General features: G+C 40.9%; 3 protein-coding genes across 3 annotated transcripts; 1 reads left to right on the top strand and 2 right to left on the bottom strand.

Annotated features, from left to right (window-relative positions):
- Window positions 1-29: 29 nt before the first annotated feature.
- LOC135592862 (E3 ubiquitin protein ligase DRIP2-like) lies at window positions 30-8,593 on the bottom strand. The gene is made up of 7 exons (XM_065082565.1): window positions 8,134-8,593; window positions 6,716-6,815; window positions 3,915-4,239; window positions 3,334-3,767; window positions 3,183-3,233; window positions 2,630-2,702; window positions 30-522 (listed from the first exon to the last, which is right to left on the bottom strand). The coding sequence occupies exons 1-7, from the start codon at window positions 8,267-8,269 to the stop codon at window positions 349-351; spliced, it is 1,293 nt and encodes a 430-aa protein (XP_064938637.1). The 5' UTR covers window positions 8,270-8,593; the 3' UTR covers window positions 30-348.
- Window positions 8,594-10,095: 1,502 nt separating this feature from the next.
- On the bottom strand, window positions 10,096-12,312 carry LOC135592861 (auxin-responsive protein IAA30-like). Its single transcript, XM_065082564.1, has 5 exons — window positions 11,975-12,312; window positions 11,070-11,299; window positions 10,678-10,819; window positions 10,521-10,582; window positions 10,096-10,407 (listed from the first exon to the last, which is right to left on the bottom strand). Exons 1-5 carry the CDS (start codon window positions 12,244-12,246, stop codon window positions 10,370-10,372), a joined length of 744 nt encoding a protein of 247 aa, XP_064938636.1. The 5' UTR covers window positions 12,247-12,312; the 3' UTR covers window positions 10,096-10,369.
- Window positions 12,313-15,559: 3,247 nt separating this feature from the next.
- LOC135592864 (auxin-responsive protein IAA31-like) lies at window positions 15,560-16,762 on the top strand. Its single transcript, XM_065082568.1, has 2 exons — window positions 15,560-16,137; window positions 16,230-16,762. The coding sequence occupies exons 1-2, from the start codon at window positions 15,779-15,781 to the stop codon at window positions 16,279-16,281; spliced, it is 411 nt and encodes a 136-aa protein (XP_064938640.1). The 5' UTR covers window positions 15,560-15,778; the 3' UTR covers window positions 16,282-16,762.
- Window positions 16,763-17,221: the final 459 nt, after the last annotated feature.

Below are 17,221 nucleotides of genomic sequence, written 5' to 3'. Positions count from 1 at the left end.
ATATTTTCTAGAAATTAAAGGATCAAACCTGACCACAGAATTATATGACTTTGATTAAAAAAGAATTACAACAAAAAGAAAAAAATACAGTGCCATTTCATACACCTACGGAACCGACACTATAAATGGACATTGCCTGTGAATCATTACTACCACAGCACAAACTCAGTGCAAGTTACATGAAAAAAAGAATCAAACATGTCACTTACATTAGTGAACATAAACCGGGAAAGAGCTAACACAAGTCAGGGACAACACCAGAGTTTATAGGGGAAGGGAGTAGTCTTTGACATCCCTAATGCCCAGGGATCACAATGAAGATTATCGAGGAAGATTGTTGCCTTGCACTCATTGAGCAGAAACCTTGCGGCGACCATAAGCTAGCACCATAACAAACTCCTTGGCTGAGGTTCCGATGGAAGCCTGCAGCTTCTGTGATGATCCCCCTCTTAGCCACTGTTCTACTAAGTTGTGCAGGGATGTCGCGGGGCTCACTGGTTCACCACGGCATGTGACTGCCACCTGCAACCACCCGATGAGCTTTGAGCCAAAGAAAACTGTGGCTCAGTACATACAAGTGCCATGAACCGTGAAGTTGACAATGTCATAGTAATATTGACTCATTCGCCGAACTTGAATATATTGTCTCAAGCTTTGTTCTGTTGGTAAAAGCGATTTAATCTTTGCATCAGTAGGGCACACATGATGCGTGCCACTGATATCATCTATATAATTTGCCTTTTTGTCAAAGTATTTGTTTATATAATCATACATGAATCATGATGAGATACAATCGACAAGCATCACTATGAAAGCACATATAAAAGCATGCCATCCATCATGGTGTGCGTTTAATGCATAATACAGTAATACCAGCGTTGTTAAATACGATGAACAATGCCAATATGAGAACGAGTTGGTGGATGTCTCGCAAAAATGGAAAAAAAATATTATCTGACAATTAACGAATGTAATTTGAGACATCGGATATCATATTCAGGATAGTATATGCATGTGCGCAGGATATTAGAGTTTCATTTCTACATCAATACTCTCCATGGTTACAAAGAACACCTCAAGGCATTTGCATCAAGCTTCAAACTTAGTCCACTGTACATGTTGGTTAATTTCTTCATGATGGCATAATACTGGGAAGTAAATACAGGGTCAAATAGCATAAGAATAATAAAACATAACTAAACTGGTAAGGTACAATTGCACAAAAAAAGAAAACTCATTATGGGTTGTAAACTGAAACCATTTAGGTTCATGACAAACGCCTGGGCAAGGCACTTGAACATGTTTACATAAACTAGTCCAGAAAGCATACATTTTGGCTTTTGCATCATGCAACTCCCAATGTAAACAGCACAACTAGGAATGGCAATAAATGGTTTCATAAGCTATATGGACAAATCACGGTTTTATCAAATCAGAGGGCTAGAAGATAATCCATTTGATCTCCTATGGTGATAAATTTACAGGAAACTGCAGTAAATTATTTTCTCAAACAACGGGTACAAGAAATTGGTTTGCGGGTACAAGAAATTGGTTTGTTTATTCTGACATGAATGTTAACACTCCAATGTACTCATACTGTGATAGTATGATAGCACTCAAAAATCATAAAAGAAAACCATACCTTACAATTCCAGCCTTCTATCTAAGGTAACAGAGGTCTTTTTTAAAAGAGGCAAACTGACATCTCTCTATTATAAGAAAAGTCTCTCTTGTATATTTCTAAGCAACTAAAAAAAGATAACAAGCTATTTAATGCTCGAAAGTACAATTAAACTGTGACAAAAGAAATAATAAATTGACCTAGCATAACTTTTGTTCTAGTCTTCCAAGCAATACTAGATGCTTCGACAAGCTAAGAAAAGTTCAAACATGCTCAGAGGAGTATTGGATTGTTTAGTTGCCTCAACAATCTACCATCTAGCGGAACTTAATGTACCGTGCCACATTAGGAGCTGATAGGCAGCAAAGATTGTAAATAGCAGCAACTGGCAAATCAAACATGGTCACAGATCTACATGTGGGCTATACTTCCAAAAATGCTTGATAAGGATTTTAATAAATAAACTATGTAAGATGAGGTGCGCTGTTGAAGGATGGCAGGAAGAGGAATGATGAGCTGTCATAGGGAAGGACAAGTGGTGGGTCGGTGGAACGAGAGAAGGGATATGAGGATGTCATTTTGGGCAGCCTCATCACATGTGAAATAAATGCTTGACCCCTACATGGGTCAACTCAGCAGTCAAGATTAGAATTTCCATCGTGAATGGTTCAACCGATCAGATTAGAATTGTCACCCGTACAGCAACTTCAACCTACGCATACAAGCCTACACAGTGAGTTCTGTAAACCCTAGGCATGCAGACTTTACCTGTATTTGCAGTGTATCAACAAGCTGATAAAGGGCAACACAGTAATGTTTATCTAATTTCACCAGAGCTACATTTAGGATGCATTAAAGCTGTTAATTATTCGTTCCACGCATATAATTCATTGTGATTTTGATGCATCTGACATGTAAGTAGATTACCAAACTTACAATGCTATGACAGGGACAAACTACATAATTTTAATATAAAACCATCAACTTTATACAGAATCCAAAACTCACCTCAGCTTCATTGTCAAGATTAAGCTTCCTGACAAGGTACTTCTGGATGAAAGAAACAGGTACGTTGCCATCTCTAAGATAAGAGAAAAAGAAAAGCAATAAAATGTCAGTAAGTTAGATGAATGGCAAGAGATAGTGATGAAGCATATTTAGCAAGATAACTGTTTTATGAGTCGTCACATGATGTTTATCCTAAAGCAATAGAAGGAACACTTCAAAGGTCAAAGAATGTATTCAATTGTGTTGTCTGCAGATCTTCATGGTCAGATCCAGATGTCGTACCAGAAATATCTCAAACTGGAAGAAATTTATTGGTTCGTATCTATACAGTGCAGATGTACTTAATAACTAAACAATTTATACTTAGCATCCTCCATATCTATCAGTCATAGGCAAGCTTCCTGACTGTACACTTTTATCAACTTAAAATTTCTTGTTGGAGACATTCTGTTGGTTCATAGGCAGCAGAGTTACAATTAAAAAGTAGGTTCTTTTGAAGATAATGCAAGAATTACTCATGGCATTTGCATGATTCCAAGGAAATTGAACTTACTTAATCCTCAAATAACTATTTGGTATTTGGGGCAACGGTGGATCTCCTTCCCTGCAAAAGTCTTATGAAATATGAATAAAAAAGCTCATCAAAGAGCAAGTGTCAAAGGAGTAACAACCGCACTAATTTCCAGAAGAGAAACATCCATAACTGGTCGAAGGAGGCAAGTAACTGAAACCATATCGGGCAAATCCTCCTATCACATTGTGCACTTGCTGCATCAAATAGTGCATGAGCCGAGGTTGATAGGTCCTTCCGTTTTCGGTTGACTCCTTGCAACCTCCTAGCTTTTGCTGTTACTGAAGGTGTTTGAATACTGTTGTTCTTCTCATCCTGAACCTTGGACTTGTGCAGATGTTCCTTATTCCTGGTTTTGTTGATGGTTGTTTCAACATCAGGGTTATTGATATGTTCTGACTTAATAACAGCACTCTGTGGACTGGACTTAAAGGACTTTGTACTGTTTGCCGCTTCAACTAGACAATTTAATGGTTTCCAAAGCTCTGTCTTATCCTGATAGGATTCCCCACCACAATCTGTAACTTTAATTGCAGCATTGCTGGATGACTCAGCATTTGAAGCACTCTGAGAAAGTTTACCAAAGTTGAAAATTATTATAGTCATGCTAGCATATTCAAAGGAAAACATAATAAAGATTAAAGAGCATATGAAATTTAAAATGTTCTTTTAACATACCAAGAGATGGCAAACAGAAGAAAAAAAAACTTTTACCTGCCTCCTACTGACAGCTGACTTGCTTGGGTTCCCTGAATTTTCAGTAAGCCTGTCAACATATTCATCCTCCCTCTTAACTGAATCATGAGTGCCAGGACTTTGTCCACGTAATATGGCAGCCCTTCTAGCAACAGCTCTTGTTTGCCTTCCTGTCAAAGCTGTCTGTGTTGCTAATCGAGGAGTATTGACCACCAATGAAGAAAGGGACCTTTCTTTTCTTCTAACAGGCAAAGAAAGGAGTGGAAAATTTTCAGGAGCCTCAACCTTTCTTCTTTTGAAGGGAAATATTTTTGCCCTTAAATCTTGCAAATTGTGATCAGGTCTGCAAGTAATCCAACATTAAAACCGCTTGAACAGAAACATATACTGGCATGTGCTCAGATTTATCAAACCAATATGTGTTCTCCTTTAGTAAGCCAAAGTTTGTGGTGCAAGTGGAACCAGAAGTATGCCATTTGACATTAATGTTTATGATCATCAGAGAAAATTTCTATTTAGACGTTATCTGGAGGAAAACAAACAAATTGTCTTTAACAAGGAATCCTATGAGAAGAACAATGAAAACTCCAAGTTTAGAACTTAACAATCTGAAAATTCACATATTGATGATCTCAGAGCAACCAAAGCATTAGGAAGAATGGTGCTTCCAAAAGCAGAAACACTTCTGGAGCAAATGACGATTCAGTGGTCAGAAAAACATACAACTCAGTAGATAATGAAAACCATGGTTTTTGTAATTACATGTTGAATAACACTGAGTCAACTTTTCAGAAATCGACAAGTTTTTAGTCATCACAGCCATTTGTAAATAATAATAAAAAAATCGTGGTCTGAGCACAAAGTTCCTTTAAGTTACAGTGTCAAGTGATATCAGATGCTGTAAGCCCTATTTAGACTTGTTTTATTGTTGGCTTCAAATATATTGTCATCAATTTTAATGAACGTTAGCAACAAAGGTCTGGGTACTCAGATTCTCAGGTCATTGAATACTTTAGCCTGATTATATAACTATAGCAACAAGGATACCACTCAATTATATGTGAAGGTTACTTAAAGATATACTGTGTGGTGATGACTTCAACAAATAACATTTCTTTCAATAAGGTAAGCAGCTTTTCCCACCTTCTTAACTATAAACCATTAGAAAGGTATGTTTCCTTTTAACTCCACAAGCCATTTAAAACCTCCTTTATTGTTATCCAAAGGTTGCAGCCATCAGCATCATGTATTTAAGACTTTAAGTAATAGGTTGCAGAAACTCTGTAACCATATTAACTTTAATCTGGTAGGGAACAAACACATCGATGGCTCTCACACAGTTAGATGGCAAAAACATGGAACTATAAATCAGGAATTTCCACAGATCTACTCCATGTAAGCAACTTCTTACAAATTCAGATTCTCGGTTATCAGATTACGTCAATCAAAGTCCTCATAATCTATTGCCACCTTATTTTTTAGATTACTACTTTATTCAGCTAACCATTAATAAACAAGTGCTTCACTTCAAACATTTTGGCATATTGTGATTGAAAAAGGATATACTTGATACTTTGGCCACTTGTAAACAAACATTTTTCGTATGTTACCTAGTGGTAGATGTGCCTGGTTTAGACAAGTGAATCCTATGAAAATTATCCAGATGTCACTATTTTCTAGAAACAGGAAAAACATGGATAGAACTAATACTCTTTGCTTGGTCATCATGCAAAACTAAAAATGATAAAAAATAGTATAATATGTGAATTAGGTGTTGTCCATGAAGCATTTAGAGATATGGGATATATATTAAACAATATGATTAGCCAATCCATCATACCTCGAAAGAAAGAGAAAAAAGATATAATATGGTACTGATGTGGCAATAAGCATCACTCTTTTAAATTTTTTATAGTTACATATTGCTTAAAGAATTTAGAGAATCCCTAACCTATTCATCATAAAATTAGTCTTAGCGATAATGTATCCTAAGGATTATGGAAGATAAATAATAAATCATGATAAATGAAGTAAGATAGAATCATTGTTTTGACTTCATTAAATGACGTGTAATACAAGTGGCATAAAATCATGATATGCCATCTTGTTTCTAATCGATTGATTAACATCCAATAAAAACAAAGGCCTCCAAAGAAGTACCCCTAATTATTTGTAAAGTATCCAGTTCTTTTGATAACTATCTGAAAAGTACTTTTGAGAAGCTATACCACACATGATGAAGAAATATACAAGTAATGATATCCCAAAGGTGACTAATACAGATATGTCAGCCAATATGAAGTATCCCAAAGGTGAATCCATGTCTTTTCACAAAGATAGGATCTCATAGTGACATTTGACTTGCAAGAACTTAGAAGAAAATGCATGCATATGTTTTGTTCAAAATCTTAATCCTGCTTACTGAATATAAGAACTGTTCTATCCTATTGGTATTTCCCATTGCAATAAGATTATAACACTTTTAGTCTGTTAGCCCCTGATCTTCCTTCCTCGTTTTTTATTATCCTGTCCACCTGTTCCATAAGTCAAACAACACATGTTTATCAATCCCAACACCATTGTCACCCTTTTCCACATTCAATCGTACACTAATTTAGAAAAATAAAGCAAATGCTTGCAGCCTAAATAAGTGATTGCACCTGTGGTTCACAATTATGCTATGCAGATTCTAAAATTTCAGAATTTACAATAGCAAATCTTCTGAAGCAAAAACAGTATCATAAATTATTCACGTGAGGAACTAAAATACGTAACACAACAGAAAAAATGGCATTAACACCACTAAGAAAGAAAATTACCTGAGCTTTTCTACAGGAACACAGCCCAGATCAATGTTACATATAGGGCAGCAATCTATCTCTTCATCTGTAAGTTTCTCACATATACACTTCCTGCAAACTATTTGAAGATACAAGGACACAGGGTTATATTTTCTTACAAAAGATTCAGAGTATATTCTGAATATGATGATATTTCAATACTTAGACAATATGAATGACCACTGATTTATGACATTCAAATTGCAAAGAAGGAGCAACACACAGCAACCTACCAGAATAGAAAATTCAATGCAGCATTTGAAGAAGAAAACACAAAATTATAATACTATGTAAAGGAATTAAGTATAAAAAGTATCACGGACAGAGGAACAAAAAGCCACTGACTAACATAGAAAGATAGTACATATAAATTGACATCTCAAATAGTGATCCATATAAGTTGTGAGAACAGACCTAAACCAGAGAGAAACTATGAAATCCGAGGCTTTTTATCTATATGCTGTCTAATAAAATGTCAAGAAAGGCAGCAAAGGCACGTAAAATGCCCAGGTATCATAAATGGACTCTAAAGGCTCGGATGAAGCACTACATGAAACTGTGTGCCTCATCAAAAGGATCAGACTTCTCATACTTTATCATAGTTGCCAGGAATAACTTCAACATAATAAAAGCCTATAGGTGACATCAACCATCAAGTCAATGGAAAGGAACCCAAGACCAGAATGGAATGATGATTTAAGCCGAGATATGACTTCAATGCCAACAGTAGGATATTTCAAAGCCTTGTAGAGATCAACAATATCTACTTTCGTCTCATGTACGGGGACACGTTCAAGCTAGCAACTAAGACGCCTTCATTATCAAGAAGAGTTCGTGCACTAGTACTAAGATGCCCTTGGCGCAGACATTTGTAGTCGTGTCCCTAACTCGATTAATCCATTCGAGCAGCTAAGGTTCAACGAAGTTCTTTGATTCGAGGAACGCCTCATTGAAAACAACGAGAAAAATGAATAAAGTTGTTGACCTCCTCCTTTCTCAACATGTAAGCAGGGCAGAGAGCAGGGAACGCGGAGAAGAAAACAATCAGCGTCACACGCCACCATAGTGGCTCGAACGAAAGAGGAAAGAACCATTAACCCCCAGAATAAACGATTGCTTTCTGCCCTATCCAGAGACTGCACGATGTTCCGATCTAGCAACATCAAGGACAACGATGGAGAGCCGCATCGAAAGATCGAATTTCTACAAAAGCCCGCATCATAAAACCGAAGAATCACGTAAACCAAGATGCAACACGCCCACGTCGAAACCACAGATACAACCGCGGAGCAACACCTCGAAACCAGGAAACTCGTCAGATTGGAGGCGGCGAACGCAAGACAGGCCCGGACAGGGGGCAAGGGGGGGGGGGCGGGCGGGGGAGGAGGAGGACGCACACGTGTGGAGACACTCGGAGATGGTGGTGGCGTCCCGGAGAAGCTTGTGGCAGAGTGGACACGTCATGCACGCGGCCAGCAGCTCCCGCTTCACCGTCACCATCTGGGGCGGCCCGCCCGCCACCGCCGCCGCCATCCCTGGCGCTGACGACTCTCTCCCGTCCGTCACGAGGCCACCGACCCCCTCATTTTCATGCGTGGTCGCCGCGCCGCGGCCCGTCGTCGGGTACCGCTCCCTACGGATCAAGTCGCCGCATTGATCCGCGAATCACGCGGCGGCGGGACAAGCGGCCGGGATCCGAGCACAGGGAGCAACCAAGATTGAATTTTTACGGCAGAAATGGCCGAAGCCGGCGTAAAGGAGAGGGTTTCGACAGCGGATTCGAAGGAGAAGGGTGAGGGATCGAAGGACGACGACGACGCGAGAGAGAGAGAGAGAGAGGCCAAAGAAGGAAAAAGAAAATAAAATATATGTATTATTCGTGTCTTCTAAGGATTACTCCGCAATCACTACAAAGGGAACGACGCTACTGTGCGGCGGATCCTTTCCGGTTCAACTTTGACCCGCCCGGTTCAATCCAACGAGATCGTGACATCTCATCCGTCCGATACTAATCGGACGGACCCACAGTTCCGAGTGGTCTCGGGTCGGATCGGAGCGGTTAGGTATAAGCGAACCGATGCGGTCTTTAGCCACCGTAACAAACAAGAAGAAAGAACAGGATTTAGTTGGACTTGCACTGCCAATAGAGTGAATACGCGTGGCCTTCCTGGCCACATAGGATTCATATGGTGGAATCAACGTGTTAGAGCCAATGATTGCATCTTAATCGAGGAAAGAGAAGTCAAATCATTAATGTCACCATGCCAATGTTTATCGTCACAATTTGTTTTCCTTTTCTTCCCCGATTGATTGATTGATTTGTTGTTGCGATGTGGGATGACCCAAAAGTGGATTCGATTGAGAAGCAAGTTTCGATGGACTAAATATCATGAATATTATTAGCTCCGGAGATGAGTACTTCATCTCCTTATGCAGTTCTTATCTCGTATCGTATCGATGATCAAAATTAATTATTTTAATTGTTTAATACTAAAACACAGATAAAACAGTAGATAGAGATTTCAAGATATGATCAAAATTAGACACATCAATGATCTAACACGGTCGCTCGGAACTCAATTATCATCTCTAACCTTGATGGAAGGTTGGGCTCTCATTGGTCTAGTTGGGCTTCGACATAGATTTAGCTCAACCCAAGCTAGTCTAGTAAGTTGAACATATGATTCAAGAGGTTATTATTGCATTGGTTTAGATGAAATTTCAAGAACACTTTCACACTCAATTCCACCCAAGTGAAAGTTGTCCAATACATGAACAATCTACTGTATGAAGTATTTTTCTGAGACTGAGGCTATCTCAAGTTAAAACATATGTTATAGCAATTAATATGGAAGCTATTTGAGGTTAATGCTAAGTAAACAATCTGTGATGAACTTACAATGGAAGTAGTTAATAATCTTAGCAAGTTGGGAATGATTAGTTTCACGTCAATGATAAATTACAGTGTTCATCATGCAACTCCACCCATACAGTTCAATCATGGTTGGGGCAGCCCCTTCTTGGAAGAACAGGGTGACACAAATATTTGCTTGTGTGGTCCATGATATGTTCTTGAAAAAGAGGCAAAGAATCCTTTGTTAGGGGCTTTGAGTTGGCATTTGAGCTGTGCAGAAAGTTGACTGACTTAATCCATGGGGACAATGCAATGAATGCTAATATGTTTGTCAGATCATCCTTCAATGTTTCATTTAAAATACTTGGATTGCTTCCAGAAAACTTCATTGCAGCAAAGGCCATAATACCTTTTATCACCTTAATCATAGACTAAAGTATAGTAATCTATCCAGAAAACAATATTTAGACAGATGCCTCATCATTAAGCACATGGCTTCGCTTCCTAATCCAATTTGAGAGAGAATCTCATTTATTCGTTCCATACTTTGATTCAATGAACAAACCAAACACTGCACAAAGTAGTATTATGTGGTACAGTTCATTGAGCACACCAGGAGACAGCAATCTTGCAGTGATATTGCTGTCTCTCCATACACAAAAAAGAAAAGAAAAGAAAAGAAAATGTACAAACAAACATATATTAGCGTTTATGATATCACAATATACATGCAGATGACCAGAGAGAGAGAGAGAGAGAGAGAGAGAGATTTGTTGTATTCAGCACTTGTTCTTGCACTTCTCCATGGCTCTTGGTGCTGCAAAATTAGGAGAGAAGTATATAGACTTTGTTCAGATGCTGAAACAAGGCATTAACTTGCATTAGGAAATGAGAGAAAGCATCTCCCTTCTTTTGTTGATAGATACTGACCAAGTCCAATGGCTTCTGATCCCTTCATTATGCTCAAACGCTTGCATGAAGCTACAAACATCCTGGATTGTTTTGCAATGGATTTGGTGATGCAAGTTCGATCAAACAAATTCCGAAGAAATGAATACATAATATGGATTAAAACTAAGAAACTTACTCCCATGGAACATCCCCTACAAGCATCCAGTCACCATCCTTGTCTTCATATGTTGGCACATACTCAGATCCATGCAGAAGATCCTTCACCTTCCTCTCATTCATGAAGTCTCTTCCGCTCATTCCCTGAGAGCCATAATCTCCTGATATTTGAACAAAGGATATCAGTTTTCTCTCTCACGATCATAGCATAAAACTATTTTGAGATGATCAGCATTAAATGATCTGCTCTGCAGTTGATGTTCTTGGCAAATTGGAGGTGTTGCACAGTGATACACAGACTGAGCTGTAGGTTCATGCATACAAAGTATTCAATCATCAAGCAGGCCATTCACAAGGCATGTCTACATGCATGCATGCAGATGAAGTGTACACCCTGCAGTTGTGGCTCACCAGTAGTGAAGGAGCCGAACATCTTCTGCAGCGCCACGAACAGCTCTTGGTAGCTTCGGTGCGTCTTCAGGTCCACCTTGCGCAGGTACGGGGCACCATCCATGCTCACCTTCACAAGAGCAGCTAAGCTGCTCGACTTCTCACCGTCCTCCTTCCTTCCCTTCTCAGAGTGAACAGAGAGGATGTTCTTCCTGAACGATCGGACCGGTGGCCACCCCACAACCTGTGCCCTGTTATCAACACGGACGATTATGCTGATGATGATAAAAATCAGCTATATCAGAGTCAAGAGATCAGAACAGTGGCAGATGTGATAGGAAAGGGCTAAGAATTGAAGGAACTTGTTGATGATATATTGTTTTTGGTCAATTGCAGCAAAGATTCACCAAATACACACTCACCTATCTTCCATTGCATGTCCTCCATATGTTGGATGGAGTAACAACAACATTCCTCTGTTCTTTTATTGTGTTTTCTTGCAAGAAAATTAAGATGATATTTACGTGTATAAGGAAATATTGTTCTATGTGGATCTGTGTGAAAGGTGAAAGAAACTATTTCTCTTTACTTACATCATAAATAAAACTGCTGAATGATGAATACTCCAAAAGCATCAATAGTAACTTATAGATTCCAAAAAATTCTTATTTGCCGACAAGAAACAACAGCCACATACTATGCACCACTATTATGTATGTGCTTGTTTGAATGAACAAGGAGATCCAAAAAAAGACAAACAGAGATCAAGGGATGAAGGAAAATTCTTATAATTGAGTGGAATGGAAGAACATCTACTCAAATTTTGTCAATGTTGCATCCACTAAAGCAAATTTCAGATAGTTTTTTCCTCCAATTTCTAAGATAAAGGCATGCAAAATGAAAAGGGGTCTGAGAGACATATATACTTGGGAGGGGATGGCTTCTCAGGGTCACTGCCACAGGAAACGATGCTGTCGTCGTTCGGCGATCGCTTCACTTTCTCTGCGGCCTCCGCCGCCGCTTCCTGCACGCCGACCGGGGTCTGAAGCTGGAGCTTGAGATCCACGATCTCCACAAACCCCCTCTTGCCGGAGTTCTTGCCGCTCTCGACTTCCCCTCCTCCTCCTCCTCCTCCGCCTCCTCCGCCTGGCAAACCCAGGCGCAGCTCGGTCTCCTCCATCCTCAAGCCGCTCGACATGCTCCGACACACTCTTTCTCTCGCCTCAATCTCTTCTTCTTCTTCTTCCTCCACCTTGCTTCGACAAGGTTTTACCACTAGGGAAATCAATATATACCGAGAGAGAGAGAGAGAGAGAAGAGAGAGAGAGCATTTGATTTGAGTGAGCAGACATAACATGGTCGTACGTCCGACCCAACCGAGACAATGACACGTATTCATCTCTGTTGGATCTTTGCCTGGATTCCAAAAGCCACAGACACCGCTTATCCATACCTCGCTTCTCACCTCGGCTTCCTTCCTCGGGTGTTGGGCCCAACACTAACTCAATCAACAAGAAGGTAGACTGGTGAGCCTAAGACGAACGGGGGAAAAAGGATTCTTAAAAGGTCTCTCGTCGACATGCTCGCTTAGCTGGACCAGAGGCCCAACACCGAATCCCCACTGGCATCGGACGGCCCGAGCCCGGCCGCCATCAAACGGACGGCTGAGATGGTGCTAGCGACGCTGTGGGGCCTACTGGGACCCTGGTGCGGTGGATCAGTTTGCGCGGCTTGTGGCGTGGCGTTGCGTCGAACCCGCTCCAACGTGAACCGTGTCTTCACCAAGACAGATCATAGGACTAAATACATCAATTAGGCCTCTTCCGATGTTATATATATATATATATATATATATATATATATATATATATATCGGATACATTGCTTATTGCTTTGCCAAGAATGGAATCATGGATACATACATTGCATGAGAGTGGTTTGGTTGTGGACGATGTCATAAGAGTGCCGTTCTATATTGGCCAATGAATTGATAGATCTACAGGGGAAGAGATAAATTAGATGGCATTGATGACTACGGATCCATGAAGATGATAATGGAGCTTTCCAAGAACTTGTTTCTCTCTCTAAATTGTTTTAGGAGACACCCAAAAGATGATTAGAGCCACACTTGGAGCTTCTTCCAAGTCATGCATACCTCCAGTGTCGGAACACTTCCACCGCACAAACCTTGCAGTTGCCTTCTCTTTCTCGTCATGTCCATTTCCAAATCAATGTGCCGTGCTCCGGTTTTCTCCTTGCCAAACACACCAACCATGCATTCAAACCACTGCCGCAGCTTTGCCTAATCACAGTTCATTATCCAAGATTTGCTACTTCTTCTTCCTCTTCCACTAGCATTCAGTTCAACCTGTGGGGGTAGAAACTCTCATATCAAGAGAATAATCTTTTAAATAATAATAATAATAATAGAGTAAAAATCTGAATATATTAGGTAAAGAAAAACTCAATTTTTGATCCGAGAAGACTAACTCGAGGAGAAGAGTCGAGTACCGATGCTCCCATCGATACGATTCGTCCTTGAACTGCATCGAGTTAGACGTGTCGCTTAGTCCACATGCATGGGTCACGGTAATCCACGGCAAGAGCATGTGCAGCGGTGGATCGGAGGTGACGAACAGGTGAAACTTGTGAGTACACGTAGTGGCCATTACAGCCGAGGAAGATGCTGGCTCTTATTTACTCCAAGTGATTGGTTGCTGAGTGAGAGAAGCAATAGAAATTGATGCAGCGTGTGCGTGTTCGTTCTCATCGAGTTGGGACAGCAATAAAGAAGAGAGAAGAATGACTTTTATGCTGTTTCATCTATAACTGGGTTGAGGCTTGCTTGTGTTCTTCTACTACTGCTGGTGTCATTCTTCCATGCAGAGTTACTCACCATGGACAGACAACTGAGCAAGAAGCAAGTCTTTGCATGGAATTAATGGGCAAACAAGTCATGGCCCTCGAGGTGGGCTGCTCTTCCACTCCAAACGAAGGTAGGGACCCTGGTCACAGGAAGCTCCAAAGAAAGAACACATGCACGTGTATGTTGACATGATGTTACATGTCCCTCCTCATGCCTACACAGCAATTCTTGCTCCACTTGTCTCGATCTGCTCATCAATGGCTACTTCTCGTGGCAGGCGTTGGTTACACGTTGCTCTCCTCCTCAACAATGCAAGCTTATCACTTTATTTTGTTGGCTTGAAAACCACAAGATATCGACTAGTTGATGGTGGTGATTTAATTTGTGGAGAGCTTGGATGGCTTACGAGATAGAGATGAAACCTTCCCTGCCAGTACCGTCGACAGGCGTTCGTGTTTCCCGTCCCTATCTCCAGTTCATCAGCAAGCAATCAGTGCGGTTCTGGAGAGGAACCTGAGCTCAAATGACCGAGAGCTGGTCCGTCGGTGTTCTTCCCTGATCTCGTCCCAGGATGAGGAAGACTGGATGAGAAAGCGAGAGGCATTTAACTGCAGTTATGGCCTAAAGATATGTGACAGAACAAGTCTTGAACGAGACGGAGAATGGGCATCTCCACTGCACACTAAGAAAACGGGCGTCGACTTCAATGTCTCTCTTCCAAATGAGCTGGAATCGGCAGCTTGCAATTGTTTTAAGCTGGATTCATTGTCTATTGGATATATCACATATCCATGCAACAATATTAGGTATATATATGTACATATATATACAAAGAGAGAGAGAGAGAGAGCAGCAAGAAAATACGATCCGATTACTTGCTGCTTAATGGTGGATCAGGAAAGAAATCAAACAAATTAATTGAACAGTGATTACGAGAATCTTATACCTGCATAGACTGAGAGAGACAGGCGGCAAGTGTTGGAGGAATCAGCAGTGAAGGAAGCTCAAGTTAGTGCTCAGACTGCACATCATTTTGGAGGCACATGAGAGACATAATAATCTCATACAGATTCGGCAACTGTGGCAGAATCCTCACACATCATTGACATGAATCAAGAGTCCTCTTTATTAATCAGCTACTTTGTGTCATCAAGGAAGAAGGAAGTAAAGCAATCAGAGAGCTGATGAACTTGTTGACCTTCCAACACAGACAAAATCTCGAAGCCATTTCGAGTCTCCCCCATGCTCATCTGAGCCTAGCAGCACATGTGCGCGCAGTCCCCAACTCCAACGGCGACGGTCGTTGGTCGGCCAACCGACCGCCGGGGAAAGGATGTCAGCTGCCCGACCCGGGCGGAGCGGCCGCGGCGGCGGCCTGGTGGCTTGCCGGGCCTTCTCCGGATCCGACAGACGTGTGGCCCTCATGGATGCTGTGCTGCACATTCAGACGACCAGCCTAGTTGTCCATTACAAGGTCAACCTTCTCTCTCTCTCTCTCTCTCTCTCCTGCAAGATATATATATATATATATATATATATAACTATTTTTATATCTACTATAATCTTCATTTAACACTTAATACATTGCTAACAGTCAGTCCCATGCAATAAGGAAAAGTCTGGCGACACGCTTCCTTCACCTTCCCATCATACTTACTATAAAGCAACCCTCGCCCACCTCCATGCCAAACACAAGAGCTAAGTCTTTCTCTTCTTATCACCTTCCCTCGCCGGGAACCCCTCGACCACCTTCCTCAACCACATCCCTCGACTGCACAAGCTCTTCCTCGATCCATCACCTGTGTTGTTGGAGGCCACCACTTGTAATTACCTGAGGAGGAGGAAGAAGAAGAAGAAGAAGAAGATGGACGGTGGAGCGGACTACATGGACACAGATAGCCTCAAGGCGACAGAGCTGACGCTCGGGCTGCCCGGCGGCAGGCCACAGGTGGTTGGCTGGCCGCCGATTCGGTCGTACAGGAAGAACACCTTAAAGGTTACGAAGGCGGCGGCCGAGGCGGGCGGACTCTTCGTGAAGGTCAGCATGGACGGAGCTCCTTACTTGAGGAAGATCGATCTCGCGGCCTACAAGGGGTATGAGGAGCTGAGAAAAGCCTTGGAGGACATGTTCAAGTGCTTCGAAGGTGGCAAAGGATCCGAGTACGCCATCACCTATGAAGACAAGGATGGAGACCTGATGCTGGTTGGAGACGTTCCATGGGGGTGAGAACATTGATGTCAAGATCTATGAGTGTTTTAATGCTGTTATTTGTGCATCTTCCCCCCAATATTTACACATTTTATGGTGCTTGTAGGATGTTCACATCATCTTGCAAAAAGCTGAGGATAATAACCAAGAGGATCTGAAGACAATCTTGGGTTTCTTAAGCACAAGGAGGGAATCTTGTAATCTACATAGGGTTATGCTTCCATGTTGCCTTGCAAATGTACAAAAGATACAAGTTATGTTGTGGTCAGCATAGGATTATGATTCCATGTTCATCTTACCTTCAAATGTTCCAAAACATCAAAAGTTGGAGGACACTGAAAATGAGAGAAGTCTTGCTCTTGATTGTTTACAGGGAGAGGAAGATGGCTGACAAGATCCAAGAACAGACCATCATCTTCCAGGGGTGGAAGAAAGAAACAGCAGTACAAGTCCCCACACCTCACATGTCAGGAACAAGCATGAGGGGATTGAATTCCATCACCTTATCAGCAACCAACAGGACACTTGTATCCTTGGATAGGGAAATCTCAGTGCCAGATGAACAGACAATTTTACATGGTGGGTCAGCACCACCAATCAGTGCACATCTTAATTATTGAGTGAAATGATTTTGATTGATTTGTGGGTCAACAATACAGCTGAGATGATCTAAGAACAGATTTTAATTATAATATATTAATCATTTCATTTGATGAGTACAAAATACATAAATTTCTACATCAGACAATATAATAGAGTACAGAAACAATTCTAAGTACATTCAAAAGAGATTAAATTGATGAGAGATGCGACAACTGATTCAACCATTCAAATATTAACCTTGAACAGTAATACCAGATTAAAAATTAATTTCAAGTTAAGCTCATATAAAAGGCAGTTCAAAGAGGCTAACATGCAATTAATGACATGAGGACACTGAAGAACCACTGTTGGAACATAGCATTCATAAAGATTGAACTCTCCAGTGATCAAGACCTATGGAAAATGAAATATAATCATTCTGTGATTCATATAACATAAGTCAAGGACTTCTAGCTTTGGTTCTGTTCTCATCAAGCTCAAGTCCAAGAAATCTTA

This window comes from Musa acuminata, chromosome BXJ1-9 (assembly GCF_036884655.1).
Source record: "Musa acuminata AAA Group cultivar baxijiao chromosome BXJ1-9, Cavendish_Baxijiao_AAA, whole genome shotgun sequence".
Classification (NCBI taxonomy): domain Eukaryota; kingdom Viridiplantae; phylum Streptophyta; class Magnoliopsida; order Zingiberales; family Musaceae; genus Musa; species Musa acuminata.
This window is presented reverse-complemented; position numbering and strand designations above follow the sequence as displayed.